The sequence below is a fragment of the Meleagris gallopavo genome, chromosome 7 (genome assembly GCF_000146605.3).
Source record: "Meleagris gallopavo isolate NT-WF06-2002-E0010 breed Aviagen turkey brand Nicholas breeding stock chromosome 7, Turkey_5.1, whole genome shotgun sequence".
In the NCBI taxonomy this organism is placed as follows: Eukaryota; Metazoa; Chordata; class Aves; order Galliformes; family Phasianidae; genus Meleagris; species Meleagris gallopavo.
Genome location: NC_015017.2, coordinates 4,668,236 through 4,686,120, shown reverse-complemented (window position 1 = coordinate 4,686,120; position 17,885 = coordinate 4,668,236). Strand labels below are relative to the sequence as shown.

The following is a 17,885-nucleotide window of genomic DNA, read 5'->3' as shown; positions in this document are numbered from 1 at the left end:
CTTGAATTTTCAGTGTTCCAGTTTGGTTGCAAGTGCTCTCCTTTTCAAAGGTCCCTGAAGTCTGTCAGCTGGATTTGGACTGACATTTCCCATTCTCTTTGTCAGTAGAAGAAGTTGCCAACCTGGCCTCCCGCCGTCTCTCTGTGAGTCCTTCCTGCACCTCCAGTACATCTCATAGGAACTACTCTTTCCGTCGTGGCTCTGTCTGGTCAGTGCGGTCAGCAGTCAGTGCAGAAGGTAGGTTGAATTCACTGTGGTGTATCCTTTCCTAGAATTTCATTTACTGGAAACCTGTTAATCAATAAAACTGATAGCATTATGTTTTGCTGAATGTATTCCCGGGCTTGAACCAATTTATAATAAGCTAATTAAAATTCTTGGTCAGAAAGTTGACTGGAGACTCAGTTTTTCTTGGAGATAGTAGTAAGCTTGTTGTGCATGCACAGTGATCAGATAGCCTGCCATTTTGTTCTGTTTATACAGCACCTAACACAAACATCTATCTAACCTGCCTGTATAATGTCACAGCTCGTTCACAAACACTCACCTTCTGATCTTCTTTGTACTCCAGATGAAGAACATACTACAGAGCATACTCCAAACCATCACGTGCCACAACCACCTCAAGCTGTGTTTCCAGCATGCATCTGTGCAGCAGTACTCCCCATTGTCCATTTGATGGAAGATGGGGAAGTCCGGGAGGATGGAGTAGCTGGTACTGACCTAGATTACATTTCAAGTCTTTCTTGATTAGGAGTGGCAGAACCTGCCAGTAATTACAATGTTTACGTATGTTAGGTGCCATAATAGAGTGAAAGAAGTAATACAACCTTGTATTTGCTCACAGTTCATTTTTCGTAGAAGTAGTATTTGCTATATATTGTCATGAGTGCATATATTTGTTACAAACCTTGTGAGTAACCAGTTCTCACAAAGTATTCACTAATGGATGAGCAACATTTTTTTTTTTCATTTGTTGTTAGATCTTGAAGGTTTGTTGATATTTTGGGGGGCCCTAAAAAGCCCCCAGTTCTATGAAGATGTTGAGAAGCTGGAAGGAATCTAGTGAGATGAGATACCAGAACAGAGAGAGCTCTAAAACGTGTTTTGTGAGAACCAACTATGAAGCTGAGCTTGTTTTGTGTGACAAAAAGGAAACAAACAGCTAGAGGAATGCTGCTATATAAGCTGCAACTTGGGAAGTTCAAGATGCAAATTAGAAAATAAATTCTCTACTAGGGGCATAGTGCAGTCTCATTGGAATCTCCATTCATCTCCATCCACAGCAGGCTTTGTCTTGTCTAGACAAAGCCACAGTTGACATAATGTAATGCTGGTGACAGTCCTGCTCCAAGCAGGGCTTTAACTAGAGACCTCCAGAGGTCTAAGCATTATTTCTTTGATCCTATGACAAATAGAAAAACAATTATACACAACTCTAATATTTGCTTTATGGTCTGTGATTTATTTGTAAAGTAATAATAGATCCTTCTATATTTCTTTCTCTTAAATGTTTAGAGATGGTGGACTTCTGTCCTTCCTTTCTTGTCACTCATAATGTTAACTGATTGCAAACATAACTTTATGACATTTGCTTTTTTTTAGTTTTGAGTGGGTATAGTCAGTCACTGAATTAGTGTGTTTTGTGATCAAGAAATGAGTACTGAAAACAAAACAATGAGTAATTCTCTCATGTTGTTCATCTTCACAAGGTTACAATTAATTACACTTTGGGGAGTTGATAATCAGCACGATCCCCTGCTGACCATCTAATGTTGTCCATTAATACCACATAAAGTCACTCCATGAATCACCATGAAGTGCGGTTTCCATGTACAAACAAAATAATTTTTTTAGTTGGCTTGTTTGCTCATCTGGAGTTGTGAATCCAAACAGTTATTTCCCTGATCACAGTGGTGAAGTGCTACCTGTCCTGTCACCAGAACCTAGGGAAGGTTCAAGTGTTAGACTTGTCATTATTGCTTGAAATGACTGCAGTGGTGAGCCGGAGTCCTTGTACCTCAAAGTAACTCCTGTGTATTTCTGTACAAAAATGATAAATGTAGTAGGTTAGGAACATTTGCGTTTAAGTGCACCATTTCAAGGCTTTTCCAAGGGAGAGAGTTCTGACGATGTTTTCTTTTTTCATAGTGAGTGCTGTTGCTCAGCAGGTCCTGTGGAACTGCTTAATTGAAGATCCCTCTACAGTTCTGCGCCATTTCCTTGAGAAGCTGACAATAAGCAACCGGCAGGTAAGCATCTTCTCTCTCCAGCAGACTTATGTATTGTTTAGAGCAGGGGTGCACAGCTGCAAGCAGAATCCCTCTGTGGGCAGTGACTGGAGAAGTAGATTTGCTGCTCAAAATCTTCATTTGGCTTCAGTTTCTGGTCATTGATGTAAATGGGACACGGCTCATTTACTACCACTAAGGATGTGGCTTGTTCTAAGTTAGCCTTGAACAGATGCTTAATGAAGCACAACCCTTTCTATCAAAGATATTACCTCCACCCATGCCACCCTGTTCCGTTTTCTCTCAAATGTGGAAGTGGCATTGTCTCTCAGTCTGCCTGTCCTTGGCAGACTGTGAAACTCCCTTATTGCTTTCTTCCCACCTTAAGCTTAAGAAAGGAAAGTTAGATTCGTCCCCCATCTCCTATCTAGCAACCACAACTGCTGAGTTGAGCTGTGCTGGATTTCACAACATCTCTGTAAAATTTAACTAGGTAACCATTTGTCGTAATAAGCAATAGTTAGTATAATCACAGGGAGAAGAGTGCAGAATCAGGATAATACAGTCAGGATAAGTGACAGTAATGTCCTTTCTCTGATGGAAAAGGCAGACATTGGCCTTGGTGCTGTGCCTTGGGTCTTATTTTGGGAAATATAAGAGCAGTCACAAGCAGAGAGTTCTATTTCATGCACCAACAGACAGAGCTGAGCAAAGGGATAAAAAAAAAAATGGAAGTGAACAAAGCTAGGGAAGACAAAAGGCAGAAATCCATTTTCTATTTTGTGATGGAAAGAAAAAGCATTTGCTCTTTTTCCAGGATGAACTAATGTATATGTTAAGGAAGCTTTTGTTGAATATTGGGGACTTTCCTGCGCAGACATCTCATATCCTCTTTAATTACTTGGTAAGTAGCTTGGGGGTCGACTGTGCAGCCCATAATCTTACCTCTGTCTGTATGTGTCTTAGGAAGTTAATGCCACAATCTGCAAGGAGATAAATGGTCTGTAACTATTCGTTTATAGGTCATATCTGCTTCTGGCTCTAGATGCAAATTACTTATACCAGCCTTTCATTCCTTAAAGGGAGAGGAGAAGGAATCTTTAGCTTTTTATTAACTCCCTACACTCCCTGTCCTGAATTTCTGAGTTGAGTCAGTAATGATGAATTTTAGACAAACAGGAGGCAGAAATCATTTATTATTTTACTTAATTTTCATTCAGAAAGTGCTTTGGTTGTGAATGGTCTCATTGGAATAAATTATAAGCTTCTTTCGTAGTCATAGAAAATGCATTTGTTGGAGTTCTTTTGATTAAGTGCTGAAAAAACAGACAAGATATATACAACTCTAGGAGCCTTCCAGTGTTTGTCTGGTGTCTGTGTGGCACATAGAAGCAGAAGGTACATGGAGTCTTATAATGGACAAGTTCTCCATTTTCCTCATTCAGAATGGCTTTTAAGACTGGGTCGCAATTGCACTTTTTCCCCCCACTCCTCATCCTCTACAGGAAAAGAAAGAATAGTAGAAGCAAATTGTTCTGTATTATGTATAAACTTTCAGGATACAATTTTAATTTAGAGTTTGTCCTCTGAGTGAGGAGAGACAGAAGAACCATGTTCTTGTTCTGTGTTTATGGAATGCCCTACACAGTTAGAGTGTATATTATCTGATCCTCCTCTTACTCATTACTTGCAGGTAGGACTGATCATGTATTTTGTACGCACTCCATGTGAATGGGGCATGGATGCCATTTCTGCCACGCTAACCTTCCTCTGGGAAGTGGTGGGTTATGTTGAAGGGCTTTTTTTCAAAGATCTCAAACAGACTATGAAGAAGGAACAATGTGAAGTGAAACTGCTGGTGACTGCCTCAATGCCAGGTATAAAAAATGAATCTTTAAGCTTCTTTCACTTCCAAGTTCACATGTTCCTACCAAAAAATAGGTCTGCCAGTGCTGCATTAGACCTGCTCTGAATGGCTGCGTAAGTCACTTTTGCTTGAGCTCAGGATTCAGTCAGTAAGTTCTACCTCTTATTCCTCAAGATTCAGAAGGCTACTTTAAGAGCTCTGAAAGAAACAAACGAAATGAATAAGAACAGTCTTTTTGACTCAGAACTTTATGCCAATTGAGCTGTGAAAAGCTGGCAGGATGATTATTGTAAAATGTAACCTCTCATTTAAGTCTTGTGAAAGCCCCAGAAGAGTGTGTGGTGAGCTTAGGACCTCATGAGTGAGGCAAGAAATTTCTTGGTGAAAAACACATTCAACATTTCAGGCCTGTTCCTTTCCCAGAGTTGTCGCTGCTAAAGTTGCCAGCTCCCTGTTTTAGGAACAGATCAATTTCTCATTAACTGTAGAATTGTGAGCCTATGCTATCACCACATAACCCGTTCCAAGCAGGACTGGCATTGTCTGTCTGCCCAGGAATTAATTTAAACTGTTACTTTTCCTACATGGCAGTCTTTTGAAATGGAGTTCATTAAAGAGACCAGGGAGAATGCAACTGCGTTTTCCTTTTTCAGGCACAAAGACCCTTGTTGTGCATGGACAGAATGAGTGTGACATACCAACTCAGTTACCAGTCCATGAAGATACACAGTTTGAGGCTCTTCTGAAGGTGAGTTTTTTTGAACTGAATGGACTGTTTAATGTTTTTTTTACTTGCCATACCTGGATGCCAGCAATACATTCTGCCTGAGCTTCCTGATTTAGTGTCACATTTGCTGTGACAAACATTTCTGTGTCCATATGAGGAAATCTTGGTAGCATGAGTTCAGAATCCTATCTTAAAGGGTAATAGAAGTGTGCTGACATCACAGCCAGCCAAAACCCCACAAATGCAAATAGGTTTGAATACATTGCAGCTTGTTATCCCTTGGCTAAATACAGAAGTAATTGAAGTGACTTTTATTTTATCAACACTGAAGAGAATGATTAGGATCAGAAAGAGTAGAAATGATGATTTGGTAGCCATTATGATATGTTAGGATTTAGGAGATGTGAGGTCAGTTCGCTTTTATGCCAATTATTTCCAGGCTTAACTTAACCAAACTATATAAGAAAAAGACCTGTAGAAACCTCTGATTTGTCCAACTACATTAAGTTTTAATGGGAATCATGCACCTCAGTGCTTTAAAGGGTCTGAACTGTAGTGTCTCTGTACATCCCCTATCTCTAAAACTTGATAAAAAAAAAGTAGCATGTAAATAGAAGCTACAATGCCCGTATGGGTAATATGACCAGACAAATACATGCAGTATGAGGACCTCAAAATAAATAACGTCAATATTCAGGACTGTGATATCAGTTTACCTTGATTGTTGTCAACATACCAATGTACTTTATGGATAAAACAAGAATGAAGAATTAATGTGAAAGGAGTCACAGAGCCTATAAGGTTGACAGACATTCAGATCTGTGCCTGTATACATTATTAACAGGATATTCTCCTTTTAGATATTGAGGTGTTTGTACAAGGCAGCTAACAAGTAACAAAAAGTTTCTCTTCTTTTCAGGAGTGTCTGGAATTTTTTAACATACCTGAAACACAGTCTTCTCATTACTTTTTAATGGATAAGCGATGGAATCTTATTCATTACAATAAGGTAAGGCAAAGGTCAAGTACAGATAACTTAGCTATCTCATCCCTTATAAACATCAGGGTTATCTGAAGGGGAACAAGGAACCATAAGCAGAATTGTGTCCTGCAGGCACGACATCTCTGGTATTCAGTTATGTGTTGTAAAAGATTGGAGTCTGACAGAAGAATGAAGTGGCAGAAGTGGAGTCCCTTGGCTCTTAAGTCATTATGTCCCGCTTCCTCAGAAAAGAAAGAGAGCAAATATTTCTTTTGTTTATGCCCTGCCCAAAATCTTCAGAAAGGATGAAAAAAGGACCTTACATTCTGTTCTAATGATTGCATTTGCATTTGTTTAAAATTCACTGTTTCTTTCCTGGCAGACCTATGTTCGTGACATTTATCCTTTCCGGAGGTCAGTTTCTCCCCAGCTCAACCTGGTGCAAATGCATCCGGAAAAGGGTCAAGAGCTCATTCAAAAGCAGGTATCTTACTGTCACTAAACACCTCTGCCCATAAACAATTCCTGTAGATAAAACTTTCCTTCCCCTTTAAAGGCTTCCACTCATACTGCATGCAGATAGAGAGCTCTGCTGGAGAAGCAATAGTTGGCATGAAATCTGTCTTGGTGCCGTTTAACAGGTGTATGGTATTTTAAGGAGAGCCAAAAAATATGAATGTGAATTTTTTCCCCCTCTCTCCATCCAGCTTCTTTTAGGTGAATCATTTTGCATTCTCCTACTCTTGGTCAGAACAACTTCAATTGACTCAGCTTTAAAAGATGCTTATTGCCTTCTTAAACATGACCTCTGACTCTTTCAGAACCTTTTCTTCATGAGTGCATCTGGCCGCGGATCAGACAATATCTGTTCTACCTTGCTGTCTGTCCTCTCACTGCAAAGAATGTTACTTGTCTCTCCTTGTCTTGCTCTCAAATATAAGTCTTTTAGTACAGCCACCACTAGTGACACTGAAGCAGCAGTTGTTTCCTCAGGGGAGTCTCTGCCCTTGGAAGGACACTGTCTTCTCCATTTTTACAGCCTCATGACCTGATAATGTGTCTATCTTGCTAATGCTCTGTAGCTCCCAGGAGTTCTCTACAGGAACTAAAGGAGAGAACAGTGCTTTTAATGTGCTGCAGCTTGCTGAGAGTATTATTTCCTTAGACAGCAAGGCAGCAGTATTGAGTTCACTCTGCCTGTAGAAAGCCTCATGCTTTTTTTCTCCACAAAAGCAAAGTTTTCTCAGCAGTACACATCTGAATACTTAGGGAAAAGTCGCTCTAGCTGTATCTGCAAAGATGATACTAAGCAGGAAATAAAAAGGAAGGGGAATGTGGTTAAATTCTTAAAAGTTCTAATGGACTTATAATTCTAGACACAAAGCAGCTGCTGTAGTTGCATCCTTGGTAATGTGAGCATGCAAACAGGAAAATATGATCAGGAATTATTATAAAAATTAAATATGAAGCTGCTTTAGAGAAACTAGCTGCTAAAATAATGGGAAGCTTTATTAATGCCATCTCATGTGTGTATTGTACAGAACAGGGAAATATCTCACGTGCTGCAAATGTCAGTAGAAAATCTATAAAAATTTGAAAATCACATCAAATTGTTTTAGTTGCTTCACTGTGAGAAATTATTCTCACTGTGGTTCTAGAAGTTGTGTTCCATACACCAGGGCTTTTTATGTTCTGTGTGACCCAAAAACATTAGAATGGCCTGTCCAGATTTCTCAGGGCATTATTTTACATTCCATAGTTTTCTATTTAGACCACTTGGAAGACAACATATTTCCAAGGTAAAATGTACATCAAGCATCTGCCAGCCTCTCTGTAGTCATGCAGCAAGGTGCTGGACAACATCTATCTCTGGGAAAGAAAGCAGCACTGTGGAGTCTATCTACCAGGCAGCAATCCATGCAGAAGTTGTACTGTTTGAACACTCCATTCTAGAATGAGTGCACATAAGAGCAAGGTCTTAGTGACTGCAGGATGTGGGAAGCTGAGCTTTGTCCCATGTTGAGCCACGTGCTCTGAGTTTTGGCTTCAACCCAGAAGCTGAAAGCTGTCTAGAAACTGCTTCCAAAGACTGTTGCTTCTACTGCTGAGCATAGGTCTGCCTTATGGTTGCTATTAGAATCAAAATAAAATAGCCTGATTAGTCCTACCCCTCAGAAGTTCAAAAGAGGCTGGTAGAATGGAACTCAGTTTCTCAGCTGGTGTAAACCAGAATTCATCATCAAAGTTGGCAGGACTTCGCTGGTTTACAGTAGTTGAGAATTTGATCTGCCTTGTTTTATGATTACTTTTCTCTTGGAACCCTACATGCATTTGCAATAGCCAGACAAGTTCCAGCGTCAATCCAGAAGGAAGATGGTCATCCCAACATAGTGTTGCCTATTCTCTAAGACCTTGCAGAGAGTAAGTGCAAATGTATGGCTTTCAGTTTGGAGTTGTTTTGCCTCTGATCACCTTGAGACTCACACAGGCAAAATTTACATTTACACTGATCTACAAAAGGCTGCATTGCAAATTTAGAAAGTGTTTGACAACCACACATGGTCCTCTACAACACTGAATGGAAAGAGTTAAAACCTGTTTACAAACGCAGTCCATCTATGCTGAATGGAACTAAAAAACACTGGTCATACAAATTCTGCAGAAGGGCACAGTACTTGCACTTCGAATTTCATCAAATTCCTGTCAACCATGAGTGCTACTTCTCTCTCATCAGAGAAGGCTGTGCAAGCTAACCTAGAAAAGTGTATGTGCATATACACAAGAGCTTTTTGATTAGACTGATTCTGATTCTTGTTTCTTTTTCAGGTGTTCACTCGCAAACTAGAAGAGGTGGGGCGGGTGTTGTTCCTCATATCATTGACACAGAAAATCCCTACTGCCCACAAGCAGTCGCACGTATCAATGCTTCAGGAAGACCTCCTCCGTTTGCCTTCATTTCCCCGAAATGCCATTGATGCTGAGTTCTCTCTCTTCAGTGATCCCCAAGGTATGGCTTTTTGATGGCTTTCTTTGGTGGTCGTGTACAGCTCAGAAGGTTTATGTAGAAACACAAGCTTGTAGCTGGAAACTCATAAATATCCTCCTAGAGAAAATGATACATAGCTGTTGGTTATAAGCGTAACAGTGGAAAGGGCTTTGCTGCGTTAAACACCTCCAGACAAAGCTACTTTCTTTGAACATAAACAGGAATATAATCATGTATTAAAATTATGCATGAGGCTATGGCCAGAATTGTGTCCAGCTGTGTACTCACCAGAACACAGAAGTTTTTCACAAACTAGGCTGAGTCTAGGAGAGGGCCCCTGTCACAGTTAGGGAGCCAGGGGACTTGTCTTATGAGGAGAGGTGAAGGAACCTGAGCTTCTTCAGTTTCAAGAACTCCCATTAATTTTGAAGTTCACCTTGCCTGAGAAAGGGATCTCTGTCTGTCTCATCTAGCCCAAGTTTTTCTGTAACTCATGGAAGTCTTTACACTGATTTCTCTGAACCTTGATTTTAGAGCTTTATTTGCCAGCATGCTCCACAGTAGCATCTTGTCATTGGGTCTGTGTTTTCAAACTGAAACATCAGAAAAATTGTGTGAGACCTCACAGAGCACAAAATCCACATTGTGAAAGCAATGGATTTTAAATGAAGATTGGACAAATGCTGCAGCAGAGATATAGAAGCAGATCTCTCTTTAGGAACTTTGCTGTGAAAGTCAAGTAGGGTTTCCAGGCTGACTTGAGAATTAAAAAGACCACTGTTTCAGTGTGATAATTGCTGATCTGTTCTGTAACAGACCCTAAAGACACTTGCTTTCAGAAGCATTATTGTAAATATGCATCATTATCTTGTAATGTCTGCTACACCTAAAAGATTAAGATTCAGCTCAGATCTTCTTTCACATTTAAAGAAGAGAATTTCCAACTGTGGGAAGCAAGTTTAATGAGCTGTGTGATACTCATTAATCAGTCTTCGTGTGTCTTGTTTTCAGCTGAGATTGGTTTAAGCCCTGTAGGCACTTGCAGAAGTGCAGAATGGATGAACTCATTTCAAAAAGGCAGAACTAGGGTCATTGTTTGTGTGAGGACTCTCTGGAAAAACCTTTTGTGTTGTGAGGCTGGCCATTATAGACAGAGTTGATTGCTCTTGCCTTTTCTCCCCCACAGCTGGAAAAGAGCTCTTTGGTCTTGACACTCTTCAGAAAAGCTTGTGGATTAAGCTGCTGGAAGAGATGTTCCTTGGCATGCCTAGCGAGTTCCCCTGGGGGGATGAGATCATGCTCTTCTTGAATGTCTTCAATGGTGCCCTGATCCTGCACCCTGAAGACAGTGCCTTGCTGAGGCAGTATGCCGCCACAGTCATCAACACAGCTGTGCACTTTAACCACCTCTTCTCCCTCAGTGGGTACCAGTGGGTGCTCCCCAGCATGTTGCAGGTGAGCTATTTCCATGAAAAATACAAGGGAAGACTTACAGAATGAGTACTTTGTTGTAGAACTGACTGTTAATGAATAAACTTGAAAATTTCCTTACATTGTCACAGCTCTGTGAGAGCTGTTGCATTTATCCAAAAGAAGTTACAAGGAATTGTTATTTCCACTGGAGATGCCTGCAGGTTCTTCCACTTTTCTTGGTGGAATTAATATATTGTTAGCCATTTCCCTTTGTACTTGGTTGTACTAAAAATGTGGATATACTTCAGCCTACTAGCCCACTAACAGAGTACATTTCTGCAGAGGTCTAACACAGACATTTTTAGAAACCTCCAAGAAACATGTGCTGTAATGTGAATTTTGCATTACCATAAAATTTCAGCATTACATCTGGCAAAGCTCAAGAAAATTCTGACTGTCTCTGCTCCAAACCTCCCAAATATTTGTACCAGCAGGGATGTGCAGACAGGCAATTGAAATGGGCAAAAGAAGGAAGCACAGTCAAACTGTTCCTAGCAATGTATGCTGTTTATATATCTCTGAGAAATAAATCCCAATTCTTTGGCATCATATTCAGTGGCCAGCTCTGAAGGAAATGCCACTCTAGAAAGCTTGAAATGTCTTTAAAGTGGACGGAACTGTCAGTATATTGAATGATAGTTGAGGAGTTCAAATTGTCTTGGCAAACTGGAGATGCAGTCTGAATATAGAAAAAGAAAAAAAAAACAACAGATAATGTTGATCAGGCTGGACTGTTGTAGGTTCTTGATTAGGAATAATCAGCTGCATGAATGTATAGAATGGAAGACAGCTGATTCAGTAGCACTTCTGCAGGACAGAATATTAGACTTGTTCTAGCTCTGAAGCTAAGTATCAATCAAGTGTTTCTATTGAAGGATAAAAAAGAAAAAGGAAACATATCATATAACATTCTGGAGTTGACTATAGAGAATTGTATCTTGTGAAAGATACATGGAATAATTCTGTTTCTCCAAGCAGCAACATTCCTGACTTGTAATCAGGCTGTGGTTGATGGCAGCTGAGGTTAGGAGTTGAAGAACCCTTCCACTGGAGTAACGTCATTTTATGTTTGTTTAGGTATATGCTGACTATGAAAGCAACCCACAGTTACGCCAAGCCATAGAGTTTGCATGCCGCCAGTTCTATGTTCTGCATCGCAAGCCCTTCATTCTGCAGCTGTTTGCAAGTGTCGCCCCTCTGCTGGAGTTCCCTGTGAGTAGAAACCATTCCCTAGGCTTGGTGTGGGGAAGCCTGTGTCTGCAGCCAGCCTTCCATCAGAAATCAGAAAGAGAAAACAGCTGGAGCATCAGCACCGTTCAGATTGAACACATACTTAATGCAGTTGGTGCTACACAGAACCATTTCCTGATCTTATTTCTTCTCACTTCTGTTCATCAGTTGATTGAGCAGCATATTGAGATAATGAGCCACTGGTGTGTAGGGTAGTAAATATAGTTTCACTTTAAATATCTGTGTATAAAAATATGTGTTATTAAAAAATACGTGTTATAAAAGGACAAAAATGATTTGCAACTCTTTAAACAGATTCTTTTTTAGAATGCAGTAATATGAACAGAAAGCTTGTTGCCAAGTTCTAGTACATATGAGCTCTAAGACTGGATTAGCCGTGTTTTGAAATCCTCACTGATCAATTTTTAACATTTTAGTGAGTTAAAAATTATTAATGGAGTTGTAATTTAAAGTGGAACTGTTAAATCTAACATACACTGTAAGTGCACACATCCTTCTTAGCGGGGCAGCAAAGACCTGCTCTTTATGGCAAGTAAAGCTGTGTGCAATGTTTCCACTATAGCAGCAATCTGTTGAATCAGGCAAGGCTTATTGCTTTAGAGCAGTAAGCTCCTGAACTCCACGTGGCAAACAACAAAAAGGGTTGCCAGTACTTCCTGTAAAGATTGCTAGGATGCACACAGGCCCTCAGAAAATCAACCATGTGTTGTTGAAACAGGATGCTACGAACAACGGAACCAGCAAAGGAGTGTCAGCTCAGTGCCTGTTTGACCTGCTGCAGTCCTTAGAGGGAGATACTCCAGACATTTTGGACATATTAGAGCTGGTGAAAGCAGAAAAACCTCTCAAGTCATTAGGTAACAGCAAAGAATCTTTTATTCAGTAATTCTGTATTGCTGCTTATTGATTAAACGTGTATCTGATGCAGCTTATTTTCTTTTTCTTTTTCTACTCGAGTGCAGTAATATCTGTTTCTTATGCCTCATGAATCTTTTAAGGATGATTTTATTACCGCCATACACTAGATATTTTCTGCAGGAAAGGAATTTTTCATTTATTTTATTCCAAAGCTCCTTTTTCTGCATTGAGCCTACTAGTCTGAAGCTAGCCCCTGGCATTTTGAATTTTATCATGTGTGGATGAAGAATAAAGATGGCTAATAAACTATATCATGCTGACAAGATCAGTGTCATCCTCTCCTCTGTTCCATGCTGGCAGAAACTAAAACGTCCTCTCCTGTGGGCAGACTATGACTAATAACTGATGGATGCCATTCAGGCAGCCAGTTGTCCTGATTACAAAGCAGAATTTATATGGCTGTGTGATGTATGCAAGACACTGTCTCTCTTGGCAGTCAGCCATACAATGCAGCATTTAAGAATTTGGCTGCTGTGTGCTCTTCGGGGAAATAATTTTGTCTGATTTTTATAAGGATCTTTGACTTATTTTCAAATTTGTACATTCCTTAAATAACATTGATTTTGATCAACTGGTCTTAGTATTAAAGCCTTGTTTTATCCTGGAATTTTATGATGCTGTCATCAGTGGTGCATCAATGTCGTTTTTAGTATGGTGGAAACGTCTAGGAAAAAGCAGATAAAGGATAAAAAATTCTCTAAAGCTGACATGTGTCTTTGTCATATATAAGCTTAAGAATTTGCTTGTGATGGGTAATGTTTGAAACATGACTGCAGTAGCATCTGTAGGCCTTTATACTCAGCAGTGACCTACTAAGAATTGTTTCTCACTGTGCTCTTGGATGTTGGTTCAAGTGGGAGTTCAGCACCATTCTGTCTTACAAGTTCATTTTTGTCAAAAGTCGTGAGCTTATTAGCGAGTGTTAACATGAGAAACAAGCAATTGAAAATGGGGAAAAGAAAGGAGTGTGCTAGCTCTTTTCATATTTGTTATGTCTGTGTGCTAATTTTCTCATATTGTTTTATTCCCTCAGACTTCTGCTATGGGAACGAGGACTTGACCTTTTCAATCAGTGAAGCCATCAAGCTATGTGTGACAGTGGTGGCCTATGCTCCCGAGTCATTTAGAAGGTGCTGGTCTGTTTTCTTGTTTTATGCAGACTCAGAAAAGGCCTAATAGTTGCATATGGCATGAGGAATCAAAACAGAGGACATAGAAATGCAACACAAGCACTACGCTTCTCTGTGAGGCCAAGCTTCTGCTTGTTGATGCATTTCCTAGGGCACCAGCTCCAATTCTAGCCAGCTGCTGGAAGCAGTGCTGATCTGGGTGGCAGGCCAAGCAGCAACAAATAGGCTGTATTTCTAGATGGGGGCCACATTTTGTTCTTAAGGCTACTGTTGCCAGAGAGGTACCTGAGGGCAAAAATGGGCAGCTGGAAAGAACAGGAAGATGCAGAGAGATGGGAAAGCAAAAAGGGTAGTGTCTAAGAAGAAACCAGAGAAAAAAGGAGTTTTTGGAAGGAAAAATGAACGCCCGCAAATGGATGACTTATTCAGAGGATACCGAAAAGTTCAGACATTTTCTATTATTGTTTCATTTTTCCCTGAAGTCCCTCATAGGAGAGTGTCTGTGGCCCAAGGCTGATTACCTACTGACAAGCAACGAAATCACAGGCCAGTGGGAGGTCCAGGGGTCTTCAGAAAAAATCTGAAGCCTCCACCTGATGAGAGTTTCAGGATTGACAGCTTGTAACAGACCAAGTAATGGTTATTTTTCCAGCCTCCAGATGCTGATGGTCTTGGAAGCATTGGTTCCCTGTTACTTGCAGAAACTGAAGCGGCAAACCTCCCAAGTGGAGACTGTGACAGCAGCTCGTGAGGAGATTGCTGCTATGGCTGCACTTGCCACCTCTCTGCAGGCCCTCTTATACAGTGTTGAAGTTCTCACCAGGTAACTCACACTTCACAGGTCCTAGAATGTTTTTGCTCATCAGTCTGGGGAAAAGGGGTGAACAAGAGCTCACAGTATTTGAGTTAGTTTGTATAATGGTTGAGGTTTAGACTTGGTAAAGTTAATGCTAGGTTTCACTAGACCACAAGCAGAATTTGAGTGCACTATTAGATACAGTTTTTAGCGTGTTACTCACGTTCCCTTTGCTAGGCCTATGACAGCCCCACAGATGAGTCGATGTGACCAAGGCCATAAAGGAACTACAGCAGCTAACCACACCATGTCAGCAGGTGTGAACACCAGGTAAGTGAGTGGATTTTTCTTTCTTTCTTGTCCTTCTGAGCAGCTTTTCTGGGTTTTTTGGAGTAAGATAATGTCTGCGCTGAGTGCTTCCTCAGTTGTCTGAGGAGGTGCTCTAGATATTGTGGGAGAAAGCAATCAGATAAAAAGAGCACACAGCCCAGAACTGAATTTCTGACAATAACCATAATCTCTAACACTGTAAATTCTTGTTTAAAACCATGTTACTAAATGGAAGACCAGAATATCAAAACAGAAGGCACTCATCCTTAATAGCCTTTTCTCGTTTCCCTCTTTGCACTCTAGCAGTACACTGGCAAGGCAACTATGTCCTTCAGTTTACTGCTTTGCTTCCTTTCAAGTCTGCTGTCAAAGAGCCACTGGACAGAGGCCATTTGGGTAGCAGAAAGATGTGATCCTTCTGGCCTTGTTCTGAGTGACTGAGCAGCAATAAAACCTCAAACTGTATGCCTGTTGAGACTCACAGAAATTAGCACCTCCTCTAGTTTTATTTTCATCCATTTATTTTGCCTTTTTTCCTTTCCTATGGTCTCTTTATATTGCCTTTGCCTCCATTTTGGCTTGTGGTTTTTTTTTTGCTGTTGTTGTTTTGTTTTATTGGGGGTTACATGTAGCAAAGGAGAAGATGGCAGAGAATATGAGAAAAAGGGAAGAATGACTGGAATTATTTTTGTCTTTCTTTATAAAAATATAACAAGACAAAAAACTTTGCACAAAGGGAATAAGGAAGGAGATGCTAGCAGACTGTAATACTGCTCCTTTTGTATTGGCCATTCAGATTAGGCTACTGTGAGAACAAGGCCACTGGACAATTTATACAGCCACAGAACAAGAGCTTGAAACATCTTGTTACTGTTCTTTCAGAGCAGAGTATTCCTTCTTAAATTCTCTTTTGTTGGTAACAACAGATAATGGGTGTGTGCACAGTCAGTAGGCCAGGAAAGTACCATGGGCTGTACTGGACTATAAATCAAGAATATATTTTTGGCAAGTCATGCTTTCCAAGTTGTTCCCTGTCTTCTTTTGTACTGAAGAGAGATAGACATCTCTTTTTATATGAATCATCAAAGGGTTATTATCACTTTATAGATGTGAAGTGTACACATCTTGGTTGGTAACTCCTGGAATCAATTAGTTGCTCTTTAAGACTGTTTCTTGCAGGCTTGGAGTATCAGCAGTGCATCCAACACTGATTTGCATTTCAATCCAGGATCTGAATGTTCCTGGTTGTAGTGGTGTAATGGAAAGTAGTGCCTTATTTATATGGTTTGTGTACTGACTTTGGAAAGCAGTTAATATATATCTGCTGACAGTCAAAGTAGAGACTCCCAATGCTGTGTGATTTGAACATATTGGTTTAAATTTCCAGATATTTCTCATTATCAAGCACTCAGTCTCAGATCCAAAAACATTTCTGAGCTGCTCTAGTATTCCTGCTCTTAATTCTGCTATCGTTGCAACAGACATCTGATAGCAACAACATGAGTCTCACAATGATAGAATGGTTGCTGTTCCAGACTTGGTCATGGTAGCCTGGAGGTGCAGGCTTTGTTAGTGCTTTCTCAACAAAAGTAGCAAGAGAAAATGACAACAAAACAAAACTCTGAGGTACTCTTTCCACAGAATGAGCTCTGGCTTCATGAGAGAACAAACACAGGAGTGAAAATTATTAAGTCAAATTACCTGAAAACCTTATTTTTTCATTTTATAATGAAGGCAATAACTATAACAATCTGTTTTTTTTTTTTGCTACCAGATGGGAGGTAAAGAGTATTTAGCATCATCACTAACTATGTGTAGACATGGTTCCAGTGATAAAAGTTACCATCCTGTCCCATGGGGAGTGGCTAGAACGTTGTCAGCCCCTTGCAGCAAGGCACAATTTAGGCACTCCTAAGCTGCTGTTTTACAACTGCACTGTTTCTGTTTTCCCAGGTACCCAGAACAGGGAGCCAAACTACACTTTATCAGGTACAGTAAAATCTTCACTCAGCCTTATCTGAGGCAGCACTTTGCAGGTTCACTTGGTCCCACCCACTGTTGCTGTGACAGGCAACCTTTTTCAGAAGAAGATAGCAAAGGATTGTTTATTTTTCTCGTTCTTAAAAGGCTTTGCAGCTGGTAATTTTCCTTTTTTTTTTCTTTAGTTACAGGTGCAACCATTTTTTATTTTCAATTGCAGGTGAAAGCAACTGCTGCAAAACAAACAGGAGATGTTTTAGCATTTATACCTGTTCTTTTGCATGCAACACTTTTTTTCTCATCTTGTATCTTCCAGGGAAAATCTTCATTTACTTGAGGAGGGCCAAGGTCTTCCCCGAGAGGAACTGGATGAACGAATTGCTAGAGAGGAGTTCAGGAGACCACGGGAGTCACTGCTGAATATCTGCACTGAGTTTTACAAGCACTGTGGTCCAAGGCTGAAGATTTTGCAGAACCTAGCTGGAGAGCCCAGAGTCACCTCTCTGGAACTGCTGGATGTGAAGTCACACATGAGGTATTCTACAGGCTCTCTGCTTTTACTTGTTCATTTCAGGGGAATTCACTTCTTTTAGCTCTTAACTTTCCACAGTAGCAAGAAGACTGAATCACTTTCTGTTAGTGTAGGCTTGTATGTTGCTTTCTGAACCATGCATGCCTTGGATGTTCTTCAGATTGTACCTGATGCTGCTTGCATGTATGAAGGGGTTTCATAAGACCTTTGGTCTTGTTTAGACCCCCATCTCCAGTGGATGAAACAGAAGTGGAGGTTCATCTGATACATCAAAGTAAGTTATGATGAGGAGCAGAGTAGATAAGGCTGCCTCTCTAGTGCAAGGGATGAGGAAATTGCCTATCTGGCTGTGTGGGGCTTTTATCTTCTCCTAGGACACTGCACCAGAACGTGCTGCCAACAAATAAAGAGAAGGGGAAAATAATCTCTGCACCATTTGGCATAAATGCCTGGAATATGGGGGAGGATAGGGCAGAAGGCATTTACAGGACCACACCTCATTGTGTGATAAAGCAGGAGCACAAGATTTTTTTAAAGGTACAGCAGTGAGCCCAGAAGGCTGGTCGGGTGCTCACTGTAGATTGTTTTGTGGCATAGTGGCTTAGGAAGGAGCTGAGTGGAGGCTTCTAATAGTTTGGACCTCATTCTGTGCTAACTGTGTGCTTGCTGTTCATGGTAACCA

General features: G+C 40.5%; 1 protein-coding gene across 1 annotated transcript in view; it reads left to right on the top strand.

The window, feature by feature from the left end:
- Positions 1-17,885, top strand: part of UNC80 (unc-80 homolog, NALCN channel complex subunit) — a 119,809-nt gene that overhangs the window by 71,978 nt on the left and 29,946 nt on the right. The window contains exons 35-51 of the mRNA XM_031554277.1: positions 106-237; positions 572-715; positions 2,152-2,252; positions 3,049-3,135; positions 3,925-4,108; positions 4,752-4,846; positions 5,745-5,834; positions 6,190-6,291; positions 8,634-8,814; positions 9,980-10,248; positions 11,344-11,478; positions 12,236-12,374; positions 13,469-13,565; positions 14,218-14,388; positions 14,599-14,691; positions 16,645-16,680; positions 16,988-17,206. Of these exons, the coding sequence (XP_031410137.1) occupies positions 106-237; positions 572-715; positions 2,152-2,252; positions 3,049-3,135; positions 3,925-4,108; positions 4,752-4,846; positions 5,745-5,834; positions 6,190-6,291; positions 8,634-8,814; positions 9,980-10,248; positions 11,344-11,478; positions 12,236-12,374; positions 13,469-13,565; positions 14,218-14,388; positions 14,599-14,691; positions 16,645-16,680; positions 16,988-17,206 (2,275 nt within the window). The remainder of the gene's footprint in view (positions 1-105; positions 238-571; positions 716-2,151; positions 2,253-3,048; positions 3,136-3,924; positions 4,109-4,751; positions 4,847-5,744; positions 5,835-6,189; positions 6,292-8,633; positions 8,815-9,979; positions 10,249-11,343; positions 11,479-12,235; positions 12,375-13,468; positions 13,566-14,217; positions 14,389-14,598; positions 14,692-16,644; positions 16,681-16,987; positions 17,207-17,885) is intronic.